Source organism: Saimiri boliviensis, chromosome 6 (assembly GCF_048565385.1).
Source record: "Saimiri boliviensis isolate mSaiBol1 chromosome 6, mSaiBol1.pri, whole genome shotgun sequence".
Taxonomy (NCBI): Eukaryota; Metazoa; Chordata; class Mammalia; order Primates; family Cebidae; genus Saimiri; species Saimiri boliviensis.
The window spans coordinates 79,745,470-79,772,010 of record NC_133454.1 but is presented as its reverse complement, the minus strand read 5'-3'; the positions used below and the strand labels follow the sequence as shown (position 1 = coordinate 79,772,010).

General features: G+C 35.0%; 1 protein-coding gene across 5 annotated transcripts in view; it reads left to right on the top strand.

Moving 5' to 3' along the window:
- Nucleotides 1-26,541, top strand: part of SBF2 (SET binding factor 2) — a 478,855-nt gene that overhangs the window by 203,922 nt on the left and 248,392 nt on the right. For all 5 annotated transcript variants that reach the window (XM_039470842.2, XM_039470843.2, XM_074401080.1 and 2 more), the window contains exon 3: nucleotides 17,286-17,423. In XM_039470842.2, coding sequence (XP_039326776.1) covers nucleotides 17,286-17,423 — 138 coding nt within the window. The remainder of the gene's footprint in view (nucleotides 1-17,285; nucleotides 17,424-26,541) is intronic.

Sequence of the window (26,541 nt, the reverse complement as noted above, 5' to 3'; positions counted from 1 at the left end):
CCACAATGATTGAACTAATTTGCACTCCCACCAACAGTGTATAAGGGTTCTCTTTTCTATGCAACCTCACCACCGTTATTTTTTGAATTTTTCATATAGCTGTTCTGACTGGTGTGTAATGGTATCTCATTGTGGTTTTGATTTGCATTTCTCCAATGACCAGTGATATTGAGCTTTTCCCCATATGCTTATTGGCTACATCTTTTTCTTTTTTAAAAAAATTGTCTATTCATGTCCTTTGCCCACTTTTTAATGAGGTTGTTTTTCCCTTATAAATTGTTTAAGTTCCTTATAGATTCTAGATATTAGACCTTTGTTAGATGCATAGTTTGAAAAAATTTTCTCCCAATCTGTAGATTTCTGTTTACTCTGTTGATAGTTTCTTTTGCTGTACAGAGTCTCTTATATTTAATTAGATACCATTTGTCAGTTTTTGGTTCTCATGTCTTTCGTATGAAATCTGTGCCTGTTCCTAGATCCAGGAGGCTATTACCTATGTTGTCTTCCAGGATTTTTAGTTTTGGGTTTTGCATTTAAGTATTTAATCTATCTTGAGTTGATTTTTGTATATGGTGTAAGGAAGGAGTCCTGCTTCAGTATTCTGCATATGGCTAGCCAGTTATCCCAGTACCATTTAGGGAATATTTTCTTCATTGCTTGTTTTTGTCAGCTTTGTCAAAGATCAAATTAGATGTGTAGCCTTATTTCCGGGCTCTCTGTTCTCTTCTCTTGGTCTCTATGCCTGTGTTTGTACCAGTACCGTGCTATTTTTGATCACCGTAGTCTTGTAATATAGTTTGAAATCGGGAAACATGATTCCTCCAGCTTGGCTCTTTTTGCTGAGATTTGCTTTGGCTATTCAGGCTCTTTTTTGGCTCCATATACATTTTAAAATAATTTTTCCTAGTCCTGTGAAGAATGTTATTGGTAGTTTGATAGGAATAACGTTGAATCTATAAATTGCTTTGGGCAGTGTAGCCATTTTAATGATACTGAGTCTTCTATACATGAGCATGGGATGTTTTTTCACTTATTTGTGTCTTCTCTGGTTTCTTTGAGCAATATTTTGTAATTCTCATTGTAGAAATCTTTCACCTTCCTGGTTAGTTGCATTCCTACATATTTTATTATTCTGTGTGTGGAAATTGTGAATGGGTTGCCTTTCTGATTTGGCTCTCAGTTTGATTGTTGTTGGTGTATAGGACTGCTAGTGGTTTTTATACATTAATTTTGTAGCCTGCAACATTACTGAAGCTGTTTATCAACTGAAGTAGTTTTGGGGCTGAGATTATGTGGTTTTCTAGATACAGAATCATGTCATCTGCAAACAGAGATAGTTTGACTTCCTCTCATCCTCTTTGGATGCCATTTCTTTCTTTCTCTTGCCAGATTGCTCTTGGTAGGAGTTCCAATACTGTGTTGAATAGAAGTGGTGAGAGAGGGCTTCCTTGTCTTGTGCCAGTTCTCAAGGGGAATGCTTCCAGGTTTTGCCCATTCAGTATAATGTTGGCTGTGGGTTTGTCTTAGATGGCTCTTATCATTTTGAAGTATGTTCCTTCAATACATAGTTTTATAAGATTTCTTAACATGAAAGGATATTTAATTTTGTCAGAAGCCCTTTCTGCATCTAATGTTAAAATTATGTGGTTTTTGTCTTTAGCACTGTTTATGTGATGAATCACATGAGATTTTTATATGTTGAACCAACCTTGCATCCCAAGGATGAAGCCTACTTGGTCATGGTGGATTAGCTTTTTGATGTACTGCTGGGTTCAGTTTGCAAGTATTTTGTTGAGGATTTTTGCACTGATGTTCATCAAGGGTATTGGCTTGAGGTTTTCCTTTTCTGTTGTGTCTCTGCCAAGTTTAAGTATCAGGATGATGCTGGCCTCATAGAATGAGTTAGGAAGAAGTCCTTCCTCCTCAGTTTTTGGGAATAGTTTCTATAGAGTATTATCAGCTCTTCTTTGTACACTGGTAGAATTCAACTGTGAATCCATCACTTCCTAGGCTTTTCTTTGGTTGGTAGGCTATTTATTACTGATTCAATTTCGGAGCTCGTTAGTGGTCTGTTTAGAGATTCAGTTTCTTCCTGGCTTAGTCTTGGGAGGGCATCTGTGTCCAGGAATTTATTTATTTATCTCTTCAAGGTTTTCTAGTTTGTGTGCGAGGTGTTCATATTACTTTCTGATGGTTATTTTGTTTCTGTGGCTTCAGTAGTAACCTTCTCTTTGCCATTTCTAATTGTATTTATTTGGGTTTTCTCTCTTTCTTCTTAATTAGTCTAGCTGGTGGTCTATCTATTAGTTTTTTCAAAAAACCAATTTCTGGATGATTTATCTGAATGGCTTTTTATGTCTCAATTTCCTTCCATTTAGCTCTGATTTCTGTTATTTCTTGTCGTCTGCTGGCCTTGGTGTTGATTTGCTCTTGCTTCTCTGATTCTTTTATTTTGTGAGTTAGGTTGTTAATTTGAGATATTTCTAACTTTTTGATGTGGGCTTTAGTACCATGTATTCTTCTTTTAACACTGCCTTAGCTGTGTCCCAGAGATTCTCATATGGTTTATCATTGTAGGCATTATTTTTAAAGAACTTCATTTCTGCCTTTATTTCATTATTTACCCCAAAATAATTCAGGGGCATGTTGTTTATGTTCCAAATAATTGTATTGTTTTGAGCAATTTTCATTGTGTTGACTTCTATTTTTATCGCACTGTGGTCCATTAGTGTGTTTGCTATGATGTTGGTTCTTTTACATTTGTTGAGAATTGTTTTGTGTCCAATTGTGTGGTCAATTTTAGAGTATGTGCCATGTGGTGATGAGAAGAATGTATTTTCTGTTGTTTTGCGGTGGAAACTTCTGTAAAGGTCTCTGAGGTCCATTTGAGCCAATGCTGAGTTTAGGTCCTGAATATTTTGGTTAATTTTCTTGTTTAATTTAGGATAGTTAGGTTTTCTTGTTGAATTGAACCCTTTATCATTATGTCTTGCCATTTCTTTTGTTTTTTAAATCTTTGTTGGTTTGAAATCTGTTCTATCCCAATTAGTATTGCAACCCCTGCTTTTTTCTGTTTTTTTATTTGTTTGGGAGATCTTTCTTTATCCTTTTATTTTGAGCCTATGAGTATCATTATAGGTGAAACGGTTCTTTTGAAGACAGCATATCATTGAGTCTTGTTTTTTTATCTACCTTGTGCCTTTTAAGTAGGTCATTTAGCCTGTAATTTTACATTCAAAGTTAATATTGGTATGTGTGGATTTGCTCTTGTCATTGTACTGTTAGCTGGTTATTATGTTGACATGTTTGCTTGGTTGCTTTTCAGTGACACTGGTCTGTGTGTTTAAGTGTGTTTTTGCATTAACTGGTAGAAGTCTTTCTATATTTAGTGTTCCTTTCAAGGTCTCTTGTAAGTCAGATCTGATGGTAATGGAGTCCCCCAATATTTGCTTATCTGAAAAGGATCTTATTTCTCTATCACATAGGAAGCTTAGTTTGACTGGATATGAAATTCTTAGTTGAAGGTGTTTTGCTTTATTAACGTTGAATTTAGGCCCCTAATCTCTTCTGGCTCATAGGGTTTCAGCTGAGTGGTCTACTGTCAGCCTGATGGAGTTCCGTTTGTAGGTGACCTGCTCTTTCTCTCTAGCTGCCTTAAGATTCTCTCTTTCATTTCAAAAATCTGATGGTTATGTGTCTTGGGGATGATCTTATGTAGAATCTTGCAGCAGTTCTCTGCATCTCCTTAATTTGACTGGTTGGCTTCTCTGAAAAGATTGGGAACATTTTCATGGACAATATCCTGAAATATGTTTTCCAAGTTGTTTGCTTTCTTCCCACTCCCTTTCAGATATGCCATTGATTCATAGATTTGGCCTCTTTACGTAATCTCATGCTTCTTGGAGTTTTTGTTCATTTTTATTCTTTTTTCTTTATTTTTGTCTGACTGTCTTATTTCAGAGAACCAGTCTTCAAGTTCTGAGATTTTTTTTTCCTCAGTTTGATTCATTCTGCTCTTAATACTTGTGATTGCATTGTCAAATTCTTGTATTGTGTTATTCAGCTCTATCAGACCTGTTAGGTTCTTTTTCATACCAGCTATTTTGTCCTTCAGCTCCTGTATCACTTTATTGTGATTCTTATTTTCCTTGGATTGGGTTTTTCCATTCTGAATCTTGATGATCTTTGTTCCTATCTGTATTCTGAATTCTGTTCCTGTCATTCGATCCAGTATGGCCTGGTTAAGAACTCTTGTTGGAGAACTGGTGCAGTCATTTGGAGGACATATGAGACTGACCATTGGAATTACCAGATTTCTCACATTGGTTCTTTCTCACTGGTGTGTGTGTGTGTTCCTTTCATTGCAGTGTAGTTTGAGTATACTCAGTAGACTTCTTTTCTGGATGTTTTCACTGGGCCAAGGCTTTGTGTAGGCTTTTTATTTCAAGCTGACTTCTTGTCTCTGGTTTCAGAGTGGGATCTGTTAGTCAGGTATTTTTGGTGTTGAAGCTTTGGAGTATGATCCAGCAAGTGACACTTACACTTATTGGTCATGATTCTTGCTCTGTTGTATGGCTTCCCATGTTTCCTCACAGTTGTAGCCATGTTCCCTCTCCGTGCTTTGAAAATATGAGTTCCTCTCCCACTTGAATGCTGGCTATAGTCCATGGCTTGGTACTCCTGGGCTGCCTACTGGAACTCTGGGGTGATCTCTGTGTTTATGTTTCTTCTACAGCTTAGAGGAAGCAGAGGAAGAGATAGTAGTAGTGGTTGAGGCCAAGGGTCATTTGCTTTACTCCTGGAGGCACCAGGAGGAAAGAGAGAGGCAGATGAGCAATCGTTCATTGCAATCATCCCAGGATGGAGAGTTTGTGCTCTGGACCCAAGCCAGGAGTTCTCTGTCTGATGACAAGATATAGGAGTTTGTGGGACCCATGGGAGATAGACTGGCCTCCTTTCTGTGGGTCAACTGCTGCTTATTGGAGGTGTGGATAAGGTACTTAGGGTCTTTGCTCCTTCATTAGTCCAAGGGTGGCAAGGGCAGTTACATTACAGAGGCAGTGCCAGAGAGGCTGTGTCCAGGAAGTTGCTGAGTTGGTACTGGCTCGATAGTTCTGGCAGGGTGTTGCTGGAGGCCCAGGCCTAGAGGACCTGCCTGGTAAGGAGATACAGGAACAGCCACCCATGTAACAGTCTGGCAACTTTTCTATAGGGCTGCTACAGTATGCTTGGGACCCGCTCCAGTCTCTAGTCACCTCAGATTTTCCAGAACCTGGAAGTGTCACCAGCAAAGGCTGCAAAACAGTGAAGATGACAGCCTGTTTCTCCCTCTGGGAGCTTTGTCCCAGGAAGGTACAGACCTGTTGTCTGCCCAAAAGCACCTGTAGGAAATTGGCTGGAGACCCTTTTTAGGAGGTCCCACCCAGTAAGGAAGAACAGGATTAGGACTGCTTAAAAAATACTCTGGCCACATTTTAGTAGAGCAGTTGTGCTGTGCTGGGGTCCACTTCAACCCTGATTGCCTCAGACACTCCAAAGCCCAAAGGCTTGAACAATTAGGTCACCCAAACAGCAAAGATGGTGGCCCACCCCTCCGTCTGGAGCACCATCCCAGGGGAAATTCAGATCTCTGTTGGCTGGAGAGCTCAGGCAGGGGGCTGAGAGCCCTGGTCAGTGATGAGAAACAGGATCAGCCTCCCACATAAAGCAGCAGTGTGGCCACGTATTGTCAGCTAATAAACAACTTCAGCAAAGTTGCAGGATACAAAATCAATGTACGAAAGTCACTAGCATTCTTAAACAAAACTCACCAAACTGAAAGCCAAATCAGAAAGGCAACCCGATTCACAACTGCCACACACGAAAATAATATACCTAGGAATACAGGTAACCAGTTAGGTGAAAGGTATCTACAATAAGAATTACAAAACACTGCTCAAAGAAATCAGAGAAGACACAAACAATCGGAAAAACATCCTATGCTCATGTGTAGGAAGAATCAATATCATTAAAATGGCTACATTGCCCAAAGCAATTTACAGATTCAATGCTGTTCCTATCAAACTACCAACAACATTCTTCACAAGGCTAGAAAAAATTATTTTAAAATGTATATGGAACGAAAAAAGAGCCTGAAGAGCCAAGGCAGACTTCAGCAAAAAGAGCAAAGCTGGAGAAATCACGTTACCTGACTTCAAACTATACTACAAGCCTACAGCGACCAAAACAGTGTGGTATTGGTACAAAAACTTTTGTTGTGTTCATCTTAGAATTATTTTAAACTTATAATTAGTTTGCACGGTTTTTTTTTCTGTTTTGTTTTTTCAGAACCGAAATGTTCAAAGCTATTTTAAATGTTTATCTTTCTCTTTATTTAATTTAATTAATTTATTTATTTAAAGAAAGAAAGAGAAAGGGGGAGAGAAAACAGGAGTCTTGCTCTATTGCCCAGGCTGGAATGCAATCTAAAAACAGGTATTAAAAACCTCTTTTGTGCCAATAATTGTACTTAACAGCGGAGACAGGCAGGAATAAGGGAAGAAAATAACAAACAAACAGCCAACCAATATTTCATTTAAATCTGTGAAATGATATGCAAATTCTGAAGAGTGATTTACTTCTATATGGTCACTTTCAAAATAGGTGTAATGTGATACTGAAAAAAATGTATGTTCTGTGGACCTTGGGTAGTTTTCTCTTTAATTTCCTTCTTGAAATTTTTATATTTACTTGATTTTTAATTTTTTAATATTATTTTTTATTTCAATAGCCTTAGTGGGGTATAAGTGGTTTTTGGTTACATGGATAGATTGTATCATGGTAGAGTCTGGGATTTTAGTATACCCATTACCCAAATAGTGTAATATTTACCCAATAGGTAATTTTTCGTTTCTTATCCCACCTATTTCCCCCAGATCCCCACTTCTGGGACTCTATTGTCCATTTATACCACTGTATGCCCTTGCATACTTATAGTTTAGCTCTAAGTTAAAAGTAAAAAATGCAATATTTGCTTTTCCATTCCTGAGTTGTTTCTCTTATGGTAATAATCTCCAGTTTCATCCAAGTTGCTGCAGAAGACATTATTTTGTTCTTTTTTATGAGTTAGTAGTATTCCATGGTGTGTGTATTTATGTGTATGTGTGTGCGTATCACATGTTCTTTATTCACTCATCTGTTGGTGGGCACTTAGGTTGATTCTTTGTCTTTGCTAATGTGAATTGGGCTGTGATAAACATAATTCCTGCAGGTGTCTTTTTCATATAATGAACTATTTTCCTCTTGGTAAGATACCCCATCATGGGATTGCTGGATCAAATGGTAGATCTACTTTTAGTTCTTAGAGAAACCTCTTCACTGTTTTCTATAGAGGCTATTCTAATTTACATTCCCAGCAGCAGTATGTAAGTGTTCCCTTTTCACCACATTCATGCGAACATCTTTTGTTTTTTGATTTTTTAATTATAGCCATTCTGGCCAGGTGTGGTGGCTCATGCCTGTAATCCCAGCACTTGGGGAGGCCCAGGTGGGTGGATCAACTGAGGTCAGGAGTTCGAGACAAGCCTTGCCAACATGACAAAACCTTGTCTCTCCTAAAAATACAAAAATTAGCTAGGCGTGTGGTGCGTGCCTGTAGCCCCAGCTACCCAGGAGGCTGAGGCAGGAGAATCTCTTGAACCTGTCAAGTAGAGGTTGCAGTGAGCCGAGATCTTGCCACTACACTCCAGCCTGGGTGACAGAGCAAGACTCTTATCTCAAAAACAAACAAACAAACAAAAATAATGGACATTCTGATTGGGGTAAGGTGATATCTCATTGTGGTTTTAATTTGCATTTCCCTGATGATTAGTGATGTTGAGCATTTTTTATGTTAGCTGGCTATTTGTATGTCTTCTTTCAAGAAGTATCTGTTCATGTCATTTGCCCACTTTTTAATATGATTATTTGTTTTCTTCTTGTTGATTTGTGTAAGTTTCTTATAGATTGTGGATATTAGTCTTTGTCAGATCCACAGTTTAAAAGTATTTTTCTCCCATTTTGTAAGTTGTCTGCTCACTCTTTTGCTAATGCAGAAGCTTTTTTAGTTCAGTTAGGTCCCCTTCATTTATTTTTGTTTTTGTTGCATTTATTTTGGGGTCTTAGTTATGAAATTTTTATATTTAAAGCTTTAATCTGTTCAAGAGACTGATAATACCAGAATATTCAAAACTTAGAAGTTAGGTTAGCTTATCCTGTGTCTTTGAGAACATATTAAAATTGTGAATAGGATCTTTTATCTAATTGCTTATTGCTCATTTCAGAGAAAACTTTTGATTTGTATATGTTTGTATTTCTGCCTTCCTAATTAAACTCTTACTAATTCAAACAGTGTTTAGTCAGTTTGTAGGTATTCTTTAGGCAGACAATCGTATTATCTTACACACAATGAAAAATTAATTAGAGTGATGAGGACAATGCAAATGTTGCATAGTAGTAATAAATTATCTGGATGTATTTTTTTCTTTTTTTTTTTTTTTTTTTTAATTGTACTTTAGGTTCTAGGGTACATGTGCAGATCAAATATCTGGATGTATTTTTACCAAAAGCAATATAAGTGACCCATTTCAGTTAAGCTTCTGTTTTAAGCAAATAATGTTGGATAGTCCCTTTTAAGTATATGCTCTATCAAAAGGTGCTTATTAAACTTGGGCACTATTCTGTAAAACGTTATGTTTGGCATTTCACAAACTCTTATATTGACTTCTCTACCAAAATCTTAGGCCCACTCTGTTTTCTCTGAACTTTTTTTTTTTTTTTTTGGTAGAATCTTGCTCTGTCACTCAGGCTTGTGTAGTGGCATGATCACAGCTCTCTGCAGCCTCAACCTCGTGGGCTCACTTAATCCTCCTACCTCAGCGTCCTGAGTAGTTGGGACTACAGGTGCATGCCACTAGGTTTGGCTAATTTTTTTTTTTTTTTCAAGACAAGGTCTCACTCCATCACCAAGGCTAAAGTGTAGTGGTGCGATCTCCGTTCATTGGAGCCTCTTATTCCTGGGCTCCAGTGATCCAGGATTACAGGCATGAGCCACCACACTGGATCTTTTTTCAAACTTTTGAGTAATATCTATATAATATACAGAGCAAACAAAGCCCTGGCCTGGCTTGGCACAGACTTCAGTCGCCTAAAGCTTCTATTTATTCACAAATGAGTCCTTCTTTGGTCAGAATATAGTTTATAATAACAGTTCTTTGTTATCACTTCTTTTCTATCCTCTTTAGAAATGTTATCAGCAAAAACAAAACAACTTTGGGGTTGCTTAGCCCTTCAAAAGGAATTCAAGGGTAATTAAACATTTTTGTGCTCGACTTGTACATGCTGTACAAAACCAGTTCTATTTCTCTGAGAAAATAAAAAAACCTGTCTGGAAATACTTATATAATACTATGCTTATTTCAGCATTAATTATAAAAAAATAAAAACATCTTAACCAACAATAGGGAATTGGTTAAGTTATGGTATTTTATGTATATCTACATGACAGTATAATATTCAGTTATTAAAAATAAATATGTTAAAAATATATAAATACATAGGAAAAATACATGTTATAGGAAGTGGAGAAAAACAGGATTCATAGCTGTATATACGATATGTCCCCTTTTGCATACACACACACACACACACACACACACACACACACACACCCACACCCCTTCTGGTTGCTAGGAAATGTTACATGTTACAAAATTTGTTTCACTTTTATTTTATTTCTTAAGTTTTTCTGCCATGTATTTATACTAGCATAAAATAAATGCATTAGATGATTTATTAAGATAATTTAGAAGTAAAAGAACATGGTTTGTAGAAATGGAGAGACTTGAATTCAAGTCCTGCCACTGTCACAAACTCTTTATGACCTTAATGTCCAATAGTCTTGGTTTTATTGTTTGTAAAATAAGTCTTGTGAGATACGGTTATATATAAAGTGTCTTGCAAACCTTTGGGATTATAATATTAGCATATACCTTCTATTTGCAGATGGGTGGCCTATTTGCAAATTATCTACTTCATACATGTGGGCAATTGAACAAACAAGCAAGGAAACAAAGTGGATGTTAGTAATGCATTCACTTATGGAACTTGGCAATATCTGACAATTCCAACTTTGCAACCTTGAAGTATACCAAGTTCTTAAAGAAAACCAGAGATGAACTAAGACAGAATAACATCCTGAAAAGGATTCCCCCATTGCCCGTTCCCAGATATGTTATAAAATTTTGATGGGCATGGTATGCGTGAAATGATGAGGTCGAGGTAGAAGGAAGTTGTTGAAAACATACATCATTCCTCATACTCTCATGCGTGTGTGAAAATAGTATTATTTACCAGCCTAAGTGATATGTTTTGTTACTACAAATATATGTGTTTTCTCAGTAACTTGAAAAGAGGGTACAGTGTTAGGTCAGTCTGTTATGACAGTCAATTCTAAACATTTTGGGTTTTGCACCTGTGATAGCTTTTTTTTATTTTTCCTGTTTGCCTATAAAGACACTGGGGAGTGAAAAATTCTGATTTTTATCCTGTTTGTTTAATACTTACCATTCTGCTTACTATCTTTTAGTGACTACTCTATTTCCAGCTGTCTAAACATTTTCTCACATTCCTGTCATAAGTGTGACTTAAACCCAGGTTCTAGAATTGTAATGTCCACATTCTCATTGTTTATTTCTTCAAAACATTTTTAGTTAAGAATGGAAATGACTAAACCAGCTAGCATTATGACATTTCAAATCCAAATTCTATGAGGAGTACTTCTCGTTAAAATGTGGGCTCGTATTCTGATACTCCAAAATCTATTATTGTGTAATCTTATGATACAGTGAATTTGAAAAAGAGACATTTAACTGCAGGTTAGGGTCATTTCTTTTCATCCTTTGAGAAAACATTTTTGTAAGCTCAATTGTGTGAATTATTGCTAGTTTTCTATTTCTATGTTAGTGTATTTTATTTGGGAATGTGGAATTCAAAACTTTCCATAAAGTATGATTTTAATGGTATTTTAAATGCACAGTGTATTGAATGTCATTTGTGTGTGAAATAGAGGATCTGATATGTAACTAGTGTCTAGTTAACTGTCTTTGTCAAAAATACAGTAAAATTTAGAAAATCTGACCAGGTCAATCATTAATCACTATACTATTTGAGTTGTGGTCACATTAAGCTGAGTTTTGAAGAAGTCTATTGGGTCTGAAAATTGGTCCTTGGAATTTCCCAAAAGTTTTAAGGTTAATACTTTTTTAAATCACAGAATTCCCCTTACAGTGTAAACTAACATATTTATGAGGCTATTTAAATAGCCAAAGTGGTCTTACTACCTGAACTCTCGTGTTATTTTTCTGGATGTTATGTGTTTATTATTTTCTGTTAGAAGAAGGAATTTTCTTATAGGCTTTTTAAAAAGAGACACATTTTTAAATTTAAGGTTATACAATAAAACATGGCTCAGTAAGCTATAATATGGATGCAGATGAAGGTCTTGGGAAATATTGAGAACCTTCTATAATATTTCACCTTCAATAGATCATTCAATTTAGTCAAATAATGCTATGGACATTTTTTGTGATTCTGTTATATTTTTCTTATATTGCCTGTATGTGTAAAGCATTTGAGGAAAGTGGGCACATTAATAGTTATTTTTTTCTAGCTTTAGGCAGCAAAATATCTGACTGCTCATTTAAGTAATAGATCTACTGTAGTTCCCCGCTTATCCATAGTTTTGCTTTCTGTGGTTATTTATGCATGGTAAACTGAGGTCCAAAAATATTAAATGGAAAATTCCAGAAACAAACAACTCATTGGTTTTAAATTGTGCACTATCTGAGTAGTATTATGAAATCTCACACCATCCCACCTGGGGTGTACATCATCCCTTTGTCCATCATATCTACACTGTATACACTATGCACCCATTAGTCACTTAGTAGCCATCTTACTTGATTTACCATCAGAAGGTCAATAGTAGCCTATAGCTACGTCACAGTGTTTATGTCATTCACCTTTCATCTCCTCATGAGGGCATTAATCATCTCACATCATCGCAAGAAGGAGTTTAGTGTAGATGGGTTATTGAGAGAAAAATATATGGATATCAAGGGCCAACTTTTCAGATCCACAGGTTCCTAAGGGCTGACTGTGGGACTTGATTATCATCTGTACATTTTGATATTAGTGAGGGGACCTGAAATCAATCCCCCACAGATACCAAGGGACATATAAAGTTAAAGACAATGATGTAGACTTTTCTCTACCAGATTAGTATTAATAGATAAGTTCTAGGGGAATATAGAGAAGGATAAGTTATTGTTACTGTTGTTATTCATAATAAAGATGGTTTTAGATTATAGTAGAGGAAAAACCTGGCCTGATTCTTTGGTTTGGAGAGGACTAGAGAAGCTAGGAAGTTTCAAAGACCTCATAGAATAAATGATTCTTAAGCAATCAATAATATTTTGAATAAAGTGCTATTTTAAACTAAATATGTATTAGAAATGTTTTTACTGATTTGCTAATTAAGGTATGGTTCAGCCTTTCTCTAGAGAAACTGTGAACATGATTAACATCCTTCTGCAAATGTAGCAAATCATGTAGATCTTTTATGTACAAAAGACGAAAATGTCAAAGAAATGTTGATATTAATATGAGTTGGATCAAAGGGGGTAATCATCATAAGAACTAACATTTACATCATTTGGATTATATGCCAAGGGCTACTCTGAGCACTTTGCATGTGTATGTAAGGTCAGTTGAATGTATTTATGTGAGTCTAGTTCTGGGCTCTTTATTCTGTTTCATTGATCTCTTTGCCTGTTCTTTTACCAGTACCACACTGTCCTGTTTACTATAGCTTCCTGGTAAGTCTCAAAGTTTGTTAGTGTCAGTCCTCCAACTATTTTTCTCCTTCAATTTTGTGTTGGTAATCCTGGTTCTTTTGCCTCTCTTTATAAACTTTAGGATCATTTGGTAAATATCCATAAAATAACTTACTGGGATTTTTATTGGAATTATGTTGAATCTTTTGGTCAAAGTGGGACAAACTGACAATTTGTCAGTATTGAGTCTTCCTATCCATGAACATGGAATCTCTCTTCATTTATTTAGTTCTTTGATTTCTTTCATCAGTTTTATAGTTTTCCTCATAAAGATCTTTTACATATTTTATTCAATGTATACCTAATTATTTCATTTAGTAGCATGCTAATGTAAATGGTATTATGTTTTTGCCTCAGATTCCACTTGTTTGTTGCTGGCATATAGGAAAAGTGATGATTTTTGTATATTAACTTTGTATCCTAGAGCTTTCCTTTAATTTCTTATTAGTTCCAGGAGTGTTGGGTTTTGTTTTGTTTTGTTTTGTTTTGTTTTGTTTTGTTTTGTTTTTTGAGACAGAGTCTTGCTCTGTTGCCAGGTGCCAGGCTGGAGTGCAGTGGCAGGATCTCGGCTCACTGCAACCTCCGCCTCCTGGATTCAACCAATTCTCCTGCCTCAGCCTCCTGAGTAGCTGGGACTACAGGCGCATGCCACCACACCCAGCTCATTTTTGTATTTTTAGTAGAGATGGGGTTTCAACATGGTGACCAGGATGGTCTCGATCTCTTGACTTCATGATCTGCCTGCCTTGGCCTCCCAAAGTACTGGGATTACAGGTGTAAGCCACCACATCTGGCCTTTTTTTGTCCTTTCTTTCAGATTTTCTGTGTACACAATCATGTTGTCTGTGAACAAAAACAATTTTGTTTCTTTCTTCCCAATATGGATACTTTTATTTCCTTTTCATTTTATTGCATTAACCAGGACTTCTAGGATAATATTGAGAAGCAGTAGTGAGAGGAAGGGCATCCTTACTTTATTCCCCTGATCATACTTGGAAAGCTCTGAGTTTTGCATCTTTAAGTATGATATTAGCCATGGAGATTTTTTTCTTTTTTAAAGATAATCTTTTTGAAGTTGAGGAAGTTTCCCTCTACTTCTAGTGTACCAAGACTGCTTGTCATCAATAGGTGTTGGATTGTGTCAGATGCATTCTCTACATCTATTGGTATGACCAAATGAGTATTATTCTTTAGCCTGTTGATATGCTATACTGCTTTAATTGATTTTTGAATGGTTAACCAGCCTTGCCTGCCTTGGATGAATTCCACTTGGTCATGATGTTCTTTTTATACATTGTTGAATTCAACTCAATGACATTTTGTGGAATATTTTTGCTTGTATGCTTATGAGTGAATATTGGTCAGTTTTTTTATTTCTGTTAATATCTTTATCTGGTTTTGGTATTAGTGTAGTGCTGGCATCATAGAATGAGAAAGTATTCCCTTTGCTTCTGTTTTTTGAAAGAGGTTGCAGGTAATTGGTATACAGTTGTCCTTTGGTATCTGCAGGGGATTGATTCCAGGATCCCCCGACACATACTGAAATCTGAGGATGCTGAAATGTCTTATATTAAATATTATGGTATGTGCATATAACTCATGCATATCCTCCTGTATATTTTAAATCATCTCTAGATTACTTATACCTAAGACAATGTTATGTAAATAGCTACTATACTGCATTTTTATATATACTATTTTTATTGTTGTATTGTTATTTTTCTTTTTTTAAATACATGTTTTTGATTCATGGTTGGTTGAATCCACAGATGTAAAACCCACAGATACAGAGGGCTAACTGTAACTTCTTCCTCAAACGTTTAAAAGAATTCACCAGTGAACCCATCTGAGCTTGGTGCTTTCTGTTTTGGAAAGTTATTAATTATTTGTTCAGTTTCTGTAACAACATGGGACTCTTCGGATTGTCCATTTATGTGAGTTTTTGCAGATTATGTCTTTCAAGAAATTGGTGCATTTCATCTACATTATCAAAGCTGTAGGCATAAAGTTGTCCATAATATACATTGATTATCTTTTAAAAGTTCATGGGATCTGTGTGGAGGAAAAGTTAAATATTAAATTTGAACTCAATTGAACATGGACACAAACAATGGTCACCAAATCCTGGAACAGGTTGTGTGAGCCCCTTGAGGCCTCATTCAGTACGGTTTCGGAGAAATATTTATTTCAATCTATTTCAATACCTTAGTTATTAAAAAACAATAGGCCGGGCCTGGTGGCTTGAGCCTGTAATACAAACACTTTAGGAGGCCAAGGCAGGCAGATCACTTTAGGTCAGGAGTTCAAGACCAGCTTGGTCAACATTGCTAAACTCCATCTCTACTAAAAATACAAAAATTAGCTGGGTGTGGTGATGGACACCAGTAATCCCAGCTGCTCAGGAGGCTGAGGCAGGAGAATCGCTTGAACTCAGGAGGTAGAGTTTGCAATGAGCCAAGATCACGCTACTGTACTCCAGCCTGGGCAACAGAGCAAGACTTGTCTCAAAAAATAAAAAATAAAAACAATGAACAATTGCAAAAACAAGTTAATCTTTTTGTGGTTCTTGAGCCCAGTCACGAAGGGCCCTTGTGACTGGACCTCATACCAAACAAGTCATTACAAAAAGAACTAGGGTCCCAGACTACACCAAAGCTTCATGAGACCTCTCCTTGTCTGTGCACGGATGAGTGGCTGACTCTGGAGCCCAGGCTGTTGCTTCACAGTCTGGTGGTGAATCTTCTGTAGTCTGGTGAGTGCAGTGTCCAACTCTAGAGCCCAGGCTGTTGCTTGCCAGCCTGGTGGTAAATCCTCCTTAATCTGGTGAGTGTAAATATATATGTAACTATTTTCTCTTCTCCCCTTCCCATTGCAATTTGCTTATTATATCATTTGCTTGTTATATCAATTTGCTTATTATATTAACTTGCTCATTATATCTTTGCTTATTATATCTGCATTGCCATTTACATGGGATAAAGCTTGTTTACCTTTAAAGATGTCTGTTGTGTGTGTGCCTTTTCTTCTCCCTTTGCGAGTCTCCCCCTCAGAACAATCTGTAGTGATGTCCCCTCTCATTTTATATGTTAGTAATTTGTGCCTTTCTTTTTCTTGATTAGACTGGCTAGAGGTTTACTGAGCTTTTCAAAGAAGCAGCTTTTTATTTTACTGATTTTCTCTTCCAGTTTTCTGTTTTCAGTATCACTGGTTTCAATTCTAAGTTTTACTTTCTTTATCTGCTTACTCTAGATGTAATTTGCTCTTTTCTAGTTTCCAAAGGTCAAAGCCTAGATTACGGACTTTAGATCTTCCTTCTCTTCTAATATGTGCATTAAGTAATGCAAATCTTTCTATAAGCACTGCTTTCACCACATCCCACAAATTCTAATGTTGGATTTTCATTTTCAGTTAGCTCAAAATATCTTTTAAATTTCTATTGAGATTTCATCTTTTGACTTGTGTTATTTAAAAAGTGGTTTGGCTGGGTGCAGTAGCTCATGCCCGTAATCTTGGCACTGTGGGAAGCTGAGGCAAGAGAATTGCTTGAGCCCAGGAGTTTGAGACCAGCCTGAACATCATGGAAAGACCTTTCTCTACAACAAAATTAAAAAATATTTGGCAGATAAGCTAGTAGGTGCCTGTAGTCCAGCTACTCAGAATGCTGAGATGAGAGAATCCCTTGAGCCCAGGAGGTTGAGGTTAAGGTAAGCTGTGATCATGCCACTGCACTCCAGCCTGAGTGACAGAACAAGACCTTATCTTAAAAAAAAAAAAAAAAAAAAAAAAAAGTATTGTTGGATTTGCAGCTGTCTTTCTGTTATTGATTTCTAGTTTTTCTGTTGTGCTCTAACAGCAGATGTTGTATGATTTCTCTTCTTTAAATTTGTTAAACTATGTTTTATGGATAAGAATGTGGTCTGTCTTGCTGAACAAGATATCTCTTTTTTTTTTTTTTGGTAATGAATTGAAGACTCTTAGATTCATATGGAAATTTTAAAATAATTCTGTTTTCCCTCAGTGATACATATTTTATACCTGATTTCTAATTTATTCCATGACTTGTTCTCATAGTTAAGGGTAAGTCCTTCATTTTGATGCGGTGTTCCTACATATGCCAAACTGGATCTCAGAAATGGTACCCCACAGTGGCATCTGTGGGAAATCTAGGCTGTCTTAATAAAATATATATGCACATTGGTGAAAGTTTTCAACATTATGAATCTGTACATGAACTTTTTTTTAATGTTGGCTTTAGAGGCACACATCAGGTAGAAATTTTTTTAAATGGGCAAACATTTAACATTTCTCAGAGATTAATAATGAATTTTTATATTTTTAAATGTTACAGTTTTTTTTTATTTCTATTTCATTTAGTTTTGTCAGCCTGGTGGGTGGCAGCTGTCCAGAGAGAGGAAGCAGCCAACGTTCTTTGTGGTTGTCCTGACAGATATTGACTCAGATCGACATTACTGCTCATGCCTAACCTTCTATGAGGCAGAGATCAATCTTCAGGTACGAAAACCTTTCTAGCTAAAGTACAGTCAAAGGTACAACATTTAGGAATGTTTTTATATGCCATATTTTTGTTAAAACTGCAAGTTTGAGTTTTATGGGCTGGCTTAAGAAGCATGAGGAAATTTTTATGTTGAAGGTTGGAGAGGAGAGCAACATGTTTAAGTTACTTTCCAGGTTTAATTGTCCTTTTTCAAGACATTGATCATAATCGGAGTATTTCTAAAAAAGTGTATCTTTGAATTGGTTTATTAAGAATATTAATTTCTTCTCTTGGTGAACCTGTGATTTTCCTTGCCAGCCCTTCTCCTGGGAGGTCTTTCATAGAATGTGGAACATTTACTCACAGTGTTTGCAAATCATTATTACAATGCTTGACATTATTGTTTAAGCACTCAAATGTTAACTCTTTCTTCTTAATGGTAGTATTATCAACATGATGAGGCAGAAATTCATAAGGTAGAACTATGAAGACATATAAAATAATATGCTCTTTCAGACTATTGGTTGAAGTTCTTAGTGTCATACTACTGGATCTGTTTCTCTAAGCAGAAAAGGCGTCATAACAAATACTTTCGTAAGTATTGGGTAACTTAAGAAATTTTAGGGATGAGGGACAATCAGGGAACCAATTCTGGGTTCTAGGAACAGCCCAGGTTGGCGCTATTCTCATAGAAACCATATTCCTTCCACCTTTTAACAAATGGCACTTATGATGCTGGATATATATCAGACATTATAACCTTCACCACAGTTGTGCTAGAATATCCATTCTCCTGCAGATATTCACACTGCTGACTTCTGCTTTAGTCTCACACTGCTTGCTGACTTCTGTTTTTAAGTTTCACTTGAGTTGTTTATTTGGTGGAAATAAGATTACATACAGAGCCCATCTTGCCCCAAAAAGTGTAGAGTTTTGTTGGTGGTGGTGGTGTTGGTGTTGGTGATTTTTCTTTCCAGGCTCTATAATACAAGAAGGAAACTATAAAGGGATTTGCAGGATATTAAGTAAGCCATTTTGCATAATCTGCTATAGTTTCTGCTACATATACAGTTTCTACTGGGGGGAAAAGATTGGCCTGTTTTCTGAAATGACCTAACAAAGGAGCATTTGTTAGTTTTGATTATTTCTATTAAACTCTAAGATCTTAATTTTCTGGATGCAGAAATCTTTTTTTCAGTACAAGAGGAGACAAATTACCTTTCGCGATGAAGACTCATTATTCAAGTTCATTAGACTGATGTATTAAAACCAACATGCTAGGTTACTAATTTACAGGAAATGTTAAAAGTGCTGATAATGCATGTAGAACAAAATATGCATTATCAGCACATTGTCTTCCTGTCATTGGATCTTAGTAGAAAGCCATATCAAAGTCTGGAATTTTGATTATGGAATCAGGCTAAGGGATATTTGATGTGAAACGCTTAAAGACTATCTTGATCTATTCCCAAACATCAAGTCTATGATTTAAAAAAATGAAAAAAGAGTATCAGACTAACATAGCCTACTGCTTGTATTTGAAATTAGAGGTTGCTGTATGTTATCAATGAAGACAGAAAACTTTAAGTCTGTGACTTAGTCTCCTCTCCCCTGGATAATGTTTATATGTATGTTGCCACCAAATAGTTAATCAAATTCTCATTTTGATCAATTCAGTCTGAATCAGTTAGAGAGTGTTCTGTAGTCTAAGCACCACTCTATCTCTTTTATTTGACCTTTCATTTTTCTATTGGTCTTTAGCATTTAAGTTAATGTTGAGAGTTCAGCATTTTCTGTTATTTACATATTCTTGAGGGTATTGCTTCATAACTCCCTTGAATTATCTAATGAAACTATAATTATTTAGATTCTCCCTCTTTTCTTCACTACCCACCCCTCTTCTTGTAGACAAAGTGACAGAAAGGCAATATATTGATGTTATATTAATAGCAGGTATTTATAAAGAGGTTCTAGGAATTCTTGGGTATTTTTCAAACTTTTAATTTGGAAATATTTAAAATTATAAGCTTATAGAAAAAAGCTTATAGGAAAAAAAAAGCTTAAAAGCTTATAGAAAGTTGCAGAAGTAGTGCAAACGTGTATATAGCCTTTACTAATATTCACCTATTGTTAATGTTTTGCCCTATTGATTTATTTCGAGGTCTTTCTTTCCTTCCCTTCCTTCCTCCCTTTTTTCTTCCCCCTCCCCTCCCCCATCTTTTCTCCTCCTCTCCCCTATACACACACACACAGGGTTTATTTTTTCTGAACCATATGAAAGAAAGTTGCGTGTATAATTTCCCCTTACCCTAAATTCTCTAGTATATGTTTCAGAGGTATATGAACAGTACGTAAACAATATACTTGTCAACCTCAGGAAATTTAACATCAATATAATAAAACCTTCTATCTATATTCTAGTTTTATCATTTGACCTAATAATGTGCTTTATAGTACCCCCCTCCCTTTTTTCTTCCAGTATAGGATCCAGTCCATACTACCATACATTGCATTTAATTGTCATTTCCCTTTTGTCTCTTTTCATCTGCAATAGTTGTGCAGCCTTTCTTTGTCTATAACGTTGACATTTTAACTTCTCACCCCCATTTTTAATGGAATGTTTCTTATTTTGTGTTTTCCAGTGTCTCTCATTGTTAGTTTCAGGCTCTGCATCAACAGTTCAAATCTGAGTTCCTTCTAAGGGTGTCCTTCTAAGAGTACACATCTGGAAGTATACAATGTCTATCTGTTCCTCATTGATTATGTTAATTTTGGTAACTTGGTCAGATGATTGTCGGATTTCTCTACTTTATAGTGGTTATTTTTGTGTTTGCAACTAATAATCAGTCTCCTGGAAGACACTCTAAGACTATGCAAAATCCTACTATTCATCAGTCCTGTTCCCCTAGATTTCAGCATTTACTAATGATTTTTTCCTATACTAATTTCGATTCTGATAACAAAAAATGTTTTTCCAACTCTGCTCTCTATTTTTAGCAGTCAGCAATCGACCTTTTACTATAAGCGAGAATTCTCCCTTCCTATCTTTTTTAACTACAGACTCATAGATTCTGGATTTTTTTTCAATAATATATTAATCATTAATGGTTTTTTATCATTTTAATGCACAAATTATCCCATGTTTGACCAGGGTGCACCACTCAGACAGATCAGATTCCTGTATTCTTTTCACAGATCTTCTTTTTTAAAAAGTATTTTTCAACTTTTCATCCTAACACGTTGATCCAGGATCATTTTAGTCCTTCCTGACCTCTGCCTTGAAATCAGCCATTTCTTCAAGGAGCCTTGGCTCCTTTGAGTAGTGAATAATATTAGAAACTAAGATCTGGGTTCTTGTCTAGTTTGAATTTGTATTTCAAGAAGTTATTTCTCTCTTTAACTCAAGATATTTTCCCTCTTGTCATTTTAAGTGGACCCAGAAGTCATCATTTATTTTTTATGATCACCTTATAAAAGATACAGTCTGTTTCATATGAGTTTTTTTCCAAGATTCTGAAAATGTAGATAGGATGCAAGAATGCTAGATTCTATATACTTGTACTTAAGTACTTAGTCAGAATTGTAAAAACACTTTTCTGGAAACATAAGTTAATGTCTTTTGGGCTTGGTTCAAAAGAGAGACAAACAATGAAGCAGAATTAAAAAAAAATAGAACCCAGAAGATGTTTCTTTTTCGGTCATCAGTAAGGTTGTTCTCTTTTTTGGCATGAACTGTTTACGTCCTTTTAAAAATGTGTTTTTATTCTCTTTTTGGATCATATCATCATTTCAAAATAGATCTTTTAATTCTTGTTTGGTATGAATTACTTCATACTAAATATACTATGACACATTATTTGGAAGCCTAAAGAGGGGGAACTTAGGGACATACACCATCCAAAATATGGTTGTGCAACTTAAAAAATGTTGGCTCTGTTATCTTTCCAAGATACAGTAAAACTGTCAGTAATCATAAGCAAAACTTTGGCATTAAACTTTTTATAATATGTTCCCAATATTATTCAACTAGGTAATGTGATCCTCAGTTTTTTAAAGCAATCAGTAAAATCTGATTTACATTGGCTTTTATGACTTATCTAAAGAGTAATCATACTTTGATTCTTTTAAAATATGATTTTAAAAATATAAAATTTTAATTATTTAAAATTTAAAATTCTGTATCTTTTTAAAATATTGCATATGTTTATATAATTATCTCTGAATCAGTGATAATTATGCAGTTCTCAGTGAGGATATTTGGTTTGTCAGCAAATTGTCATCAAAGAAAGAGAGGGATTTAATTTTGTAATATCAAGAAATAAGATAAGGAATAAAGAGGGAGAGACATAGAAGGCATAAAATATGTTTCTCACATCTCAGTGGGCTTCAAATCTAGCCTGGGAAGCAGAACCAAGAGTTAAGTACAACAACATTCCAAAGTACAATATGCTAAGTACCACTCAGTGAAATAGATAATAATTGCAGACTGGGCAACTGGAATAAATTATACAGAGTTTAAAAGACTCGGTGGACTTCTTAATAACAGCTAACACCTAGAATAAGGGAAAGAAAAAAGGACAATTCAAACAAAAGGCTTGTAAAAAGGAAAAAAGATTTAGTGCTTATGATAAATTGAAGTTGTCATATGTTCTGGGTACTGTGCTAAAAGTTTTACACTTTATTTCATTCTATTTTATTTAACTCACATACAGTTTACTTTCACACAACACCATTTGGTAGGTTTTAGCATTTCCATTTTACAGATGAGGCTTACCTAGGGACATACAATGCCAGGTTGAAGTGCTTGATTCTGTCTCCAAGGACCAAATAATAAAACATATACTACAAAGTTGCAAAAATTCTATCAGTGTGTTATTGGTTCAAGAATTAAGTGTCAAGGATAGAAACAGTTATGGGAACAGAAATGACAGTCCAGAAGCAGACCCTATTGGGTATAGGAGATCAGTGTCTGACAATAGAAGCTTTATAAATCAATAGAATGTGTGTATTTCAACAAATATTATTTAAACAGTTGATGAGCTATTTGAGAAAACAAAATAAATTTAAACATAATATCATACAGTTAATTCCAAGCAACTAAGGAATTACCTGAAAAATGGAGTAATAAAAAGGGATTTATAAATTTATCTCTAGGTGGCAAAACAGTGGAGAAAATCACATACAAAACCTTGGATAGGTTTAGCTGAAGTACTGCAACCCAGTAATTTTTGGTACTCCCCCCACCGGCTCTTTATCATAGTAAACTATGCTCATTGTAGAAAACATAGAATATACAGGAAAAAAATTTTTTTGACATATTTTCTTCCAATAATCTAATTCACCATATGGGTGAGTTTAATTAATCCCCTGATGGACATGTATTTCCTGTTTTGTCAATACTATGAATAATTTCGATGAAGTTGTTTTCTTTGGAAAAATCTTGGTTCCTTCAAGAAGTGTTTAGTCCATGGTAATCCACCTCATTGAACTAAACATTAGAAATAGCAGCATTTGGGAATTGGGCTAGCTGATATTTTAATGAACTTTATACTTGATGGCATTCTAGAGACTAATTCTTATATTTTATTTAACAGGACTAGACTTTGTTAGAGTCTATTGAAAACTAGCATGCGTAACATAATCCATATAGAGAAAAAACTGGGAGACTTGTATATTCTGAGTTTATTCTATAGTTTGATAATTTACAACATTTGCAAGTATCTACATGGGATTCTCCTTAGAGGATGGATAGTAAGATTATGCTTTTTACCAAAGTGTTTGTCTTCTCCTCCTTTTTGAAATGAGAATTGGCAGGTGGACAGAATGCTGAATTTTAACAATCCCCTTTATGCCCCTCACAGATGTATTTTGTAGGAAAAAACTATCATGGAATTAACTACAATTAATTAATGCTACATGCTTAAAATGATATAAGACATTAAAACAACAGAAGAAACTTTTGAGAAACTCGAGAGTCCTTCAACATCAAATATTTTTTCCTTAAATTTTGACAATTTCAGGCTAGGAAGGGCTGCAGTGAGAACTATGTATTGTTACTATTTTATTTTAAAACAAAGATTATTACATTCAAATATAATTAAAGGAAAACAAATCCGCACATCTTTTCAGATTGACAGTTTGGCTTCTCAGATGTTATCTTTCTTAAACAGCTTTTTTGAACTAATATGTTATTTCTTGTAAAGGTTACATACAAGAGTATAGGATAGTGGAAAGAGAAGTAGCTTAAGAGTTAGAAGACTTGGCTTGTTGATCCCAATTATGCCTTTAATGATCTGTATAACCGTGGCAAGTCATTTCATCTCTCTTGGCATGTAATTACTGATTTATAAAATGAAGTAGGTAGTGTAGATTTAAAATATCTTCCACTACTGTATTATTTTTCTTATTTTGTCATGTTAACTATATCTGATTTTAAAGATATATTTTAATGTTGTTCATAGCAGATATACTTGCAGAGTACTATTGCAGGTCATCTTCTGAATAAAGTGTACTTTTTACATGAATGTGTGTTGTAGAATTTATTGCATGATATTTGTTTATAACTAGGTCCTATTTATGCAGTGTTTGAATATGCCATGTTAATAGTCATTAAACAAAGTTTTAACATTTTGTATCCTAGAATACTTTCTGACAACATTTCCCAATATGTGTTCCATAGGGTACTAGGTCTTCTAGATGTGCTATAAAGAGGTCCAATAATTTTGACAAATACTGTATACTGTATTTCCTTTGCTTGGAATCGAACAATATTTGCATATCGAAGTTTGAGAAATCCTGCAGTGAAGAAACCCTTTTAATGTATTGTTTCCAACATTCTTTGATTAGAAGACCCTTTGGCTACATAATGTCTGTTAGGTTCCAGGAGAAACATTTCCTATTTTAGTGCCACTAAAACCGGAATTCATTATTAGTGAATATATTGTGGCCATTACTTGAATTTGTTCTGCCCTCTGAGTACCATAGAGCTTCAGAGCTCTGCTGTTGAAGGGGAAAATCTGCAGATTATTTTCTTTGCTAGAGGTAAACCTGATTCTGAACTAAAGACTAGTGGCCTGGTTTATTTGAAGGCTTGTTATCCTAAAATATATATTTCTTATGTATTCATTACCTTCCAGACCAATGAAAAGGTAAACCAGGTTTGATTATGTGGACCTGTCAACATGATTACATGATTAAAAGATTATTTGGCAAGGAATGAAGGGTTTTGGGGGCAGTTTTAGAACTTACAGAATTTTGCAACTGCTTAGGCTCCACTATTTCAATTCTGGAAATGTTTAAAGCCCTTATATTGCTTGACTGAGACAACTCTGTATAATGGTATACTTGCTATATATTACATTTCAGAAAGAAAATTTAGGACTGAAAATGTTTTACTTGTGGAATTCCTTGTATCCTCCTTTTAAAACTGATTATTTAAAGAAATGCCATGGGAACATTTTTAGTGTGATACGGTGTTGTTAAAAATTAACACAGCACAGAGAAGATGTTGGATGCAACAGTTCCTTTAAGCATAGAAGGGTCAGGACTTGACAGTTATTTTGATATTAAAATCAAGCATCAAGATACAACAAAGATGAGGCTGAGGTATTCGACCTGAATGATAGGATAAATTTCCTAAAGCTTTTGACGATCTGCTACATGAAGTTATTGCATGCAATCAGCTATCTAGTACTTTGTGTCTGAGGATATGTTTTAAGAGCAGTAGCACTTTTGGGCCAGGTTGATATGGTGAGTACTAACTTATTCCATATTATTGTAGCACAGAGACTATGAACTACATATAATATGAGCTACACAGAAGCTGGGAATCTCACTAGCAGGTATAATTCATAGCTGTAATTGGCAGGCAGAGATATCCACAAATGGGCAAGTTGTGGCATGTGGTTTTGATACGTGTTGACCTTGTAAGTCAGTGTGAGATAATTTAGATTTAAGATAAATTTGTATCTTTAATGAGACTTACTAAAAATAAGGAATAATCTTTAAAAGGCCAATTTAATGAGAATAAATAATCTTAAGTTAGTGAAGCCTTTAAAATATTGTTCAGCTGGATAAAATATGTGTAACTTTTATACTGTAAAACATTAAATTTAGAAGCATTATTAGAATATCTCACACTCATAGACTATGTTTTGAATTTCCTGCTTATTTTTAAGTTTGTCACATCTTTTCAATGGGTAAAAATCTGTCATTATACAACGTGTACCAAATAAAACTGGTGTCATTATATAATTATTACACAGAATATATCTAGCAATTGTATAGAAGAGGGAGTATTCCTCTTACATGATAAATTATTTCTAGAAAAATTTTATCAAAAATAATCACATTACCATTCTAGAGCAAACCTTATTTTACCTAATAAATTTGGGATTTATTTCTTGTGTGTGTGGTTTTTAAAATCACAGCAGTACATTTTGCTTTGAAAACATTCCTATGAATTTTTCTCTAAAGTTGGAATAGTGCATTCTTACAGGAAAGATATTAGAATTAAGAACAATAATATTTTAGGATTTGCAGCACATTTATAGAGTTAAGTCAACATCTATAATAAAAAGTGATATAAATAAAAATGAAATTATTTTTACTTAATACTGATTTTCACTCTATTGGACCTTTTTCTTTTTAACAACTGTTCCTTGTGGTGAGTGTTTAATTGAAGAGCAGCTTTAAGAAATTACCAGTGCATTCTATTTTGTGTTTTGGTCAGTTAATAGTCATATATTTGAAATGTTATCTATTTATTCTTGCTGACTTCTAATGGTACTCTAGGGCATTTATCACAATCTCATAAAAATGTGGGTAGCTTTATCTTTTCCAGGATTTGTAGTCATTCTTTTGTCATTTTGAATCTGTTAGTAATCCATGAAGAATATGATTCATTAAGTGTGGAAATCTTTGGTAAATTTATATTCATCACATTTTTATTATTTCTAAGGATTCCAGAAACCAACCAACCTAATTTTAGTTTTTGCTTTGTAATAAATGAAACTCTTTCAAGAGCATATGGACTTTATCATACATACAAAAAGTAAACAGATAGTTCCCTTTGGATGGGTGCAGTCCACAGACATCTAATACTTGATTATATTGCATTGTCCTAGAAACTAAATG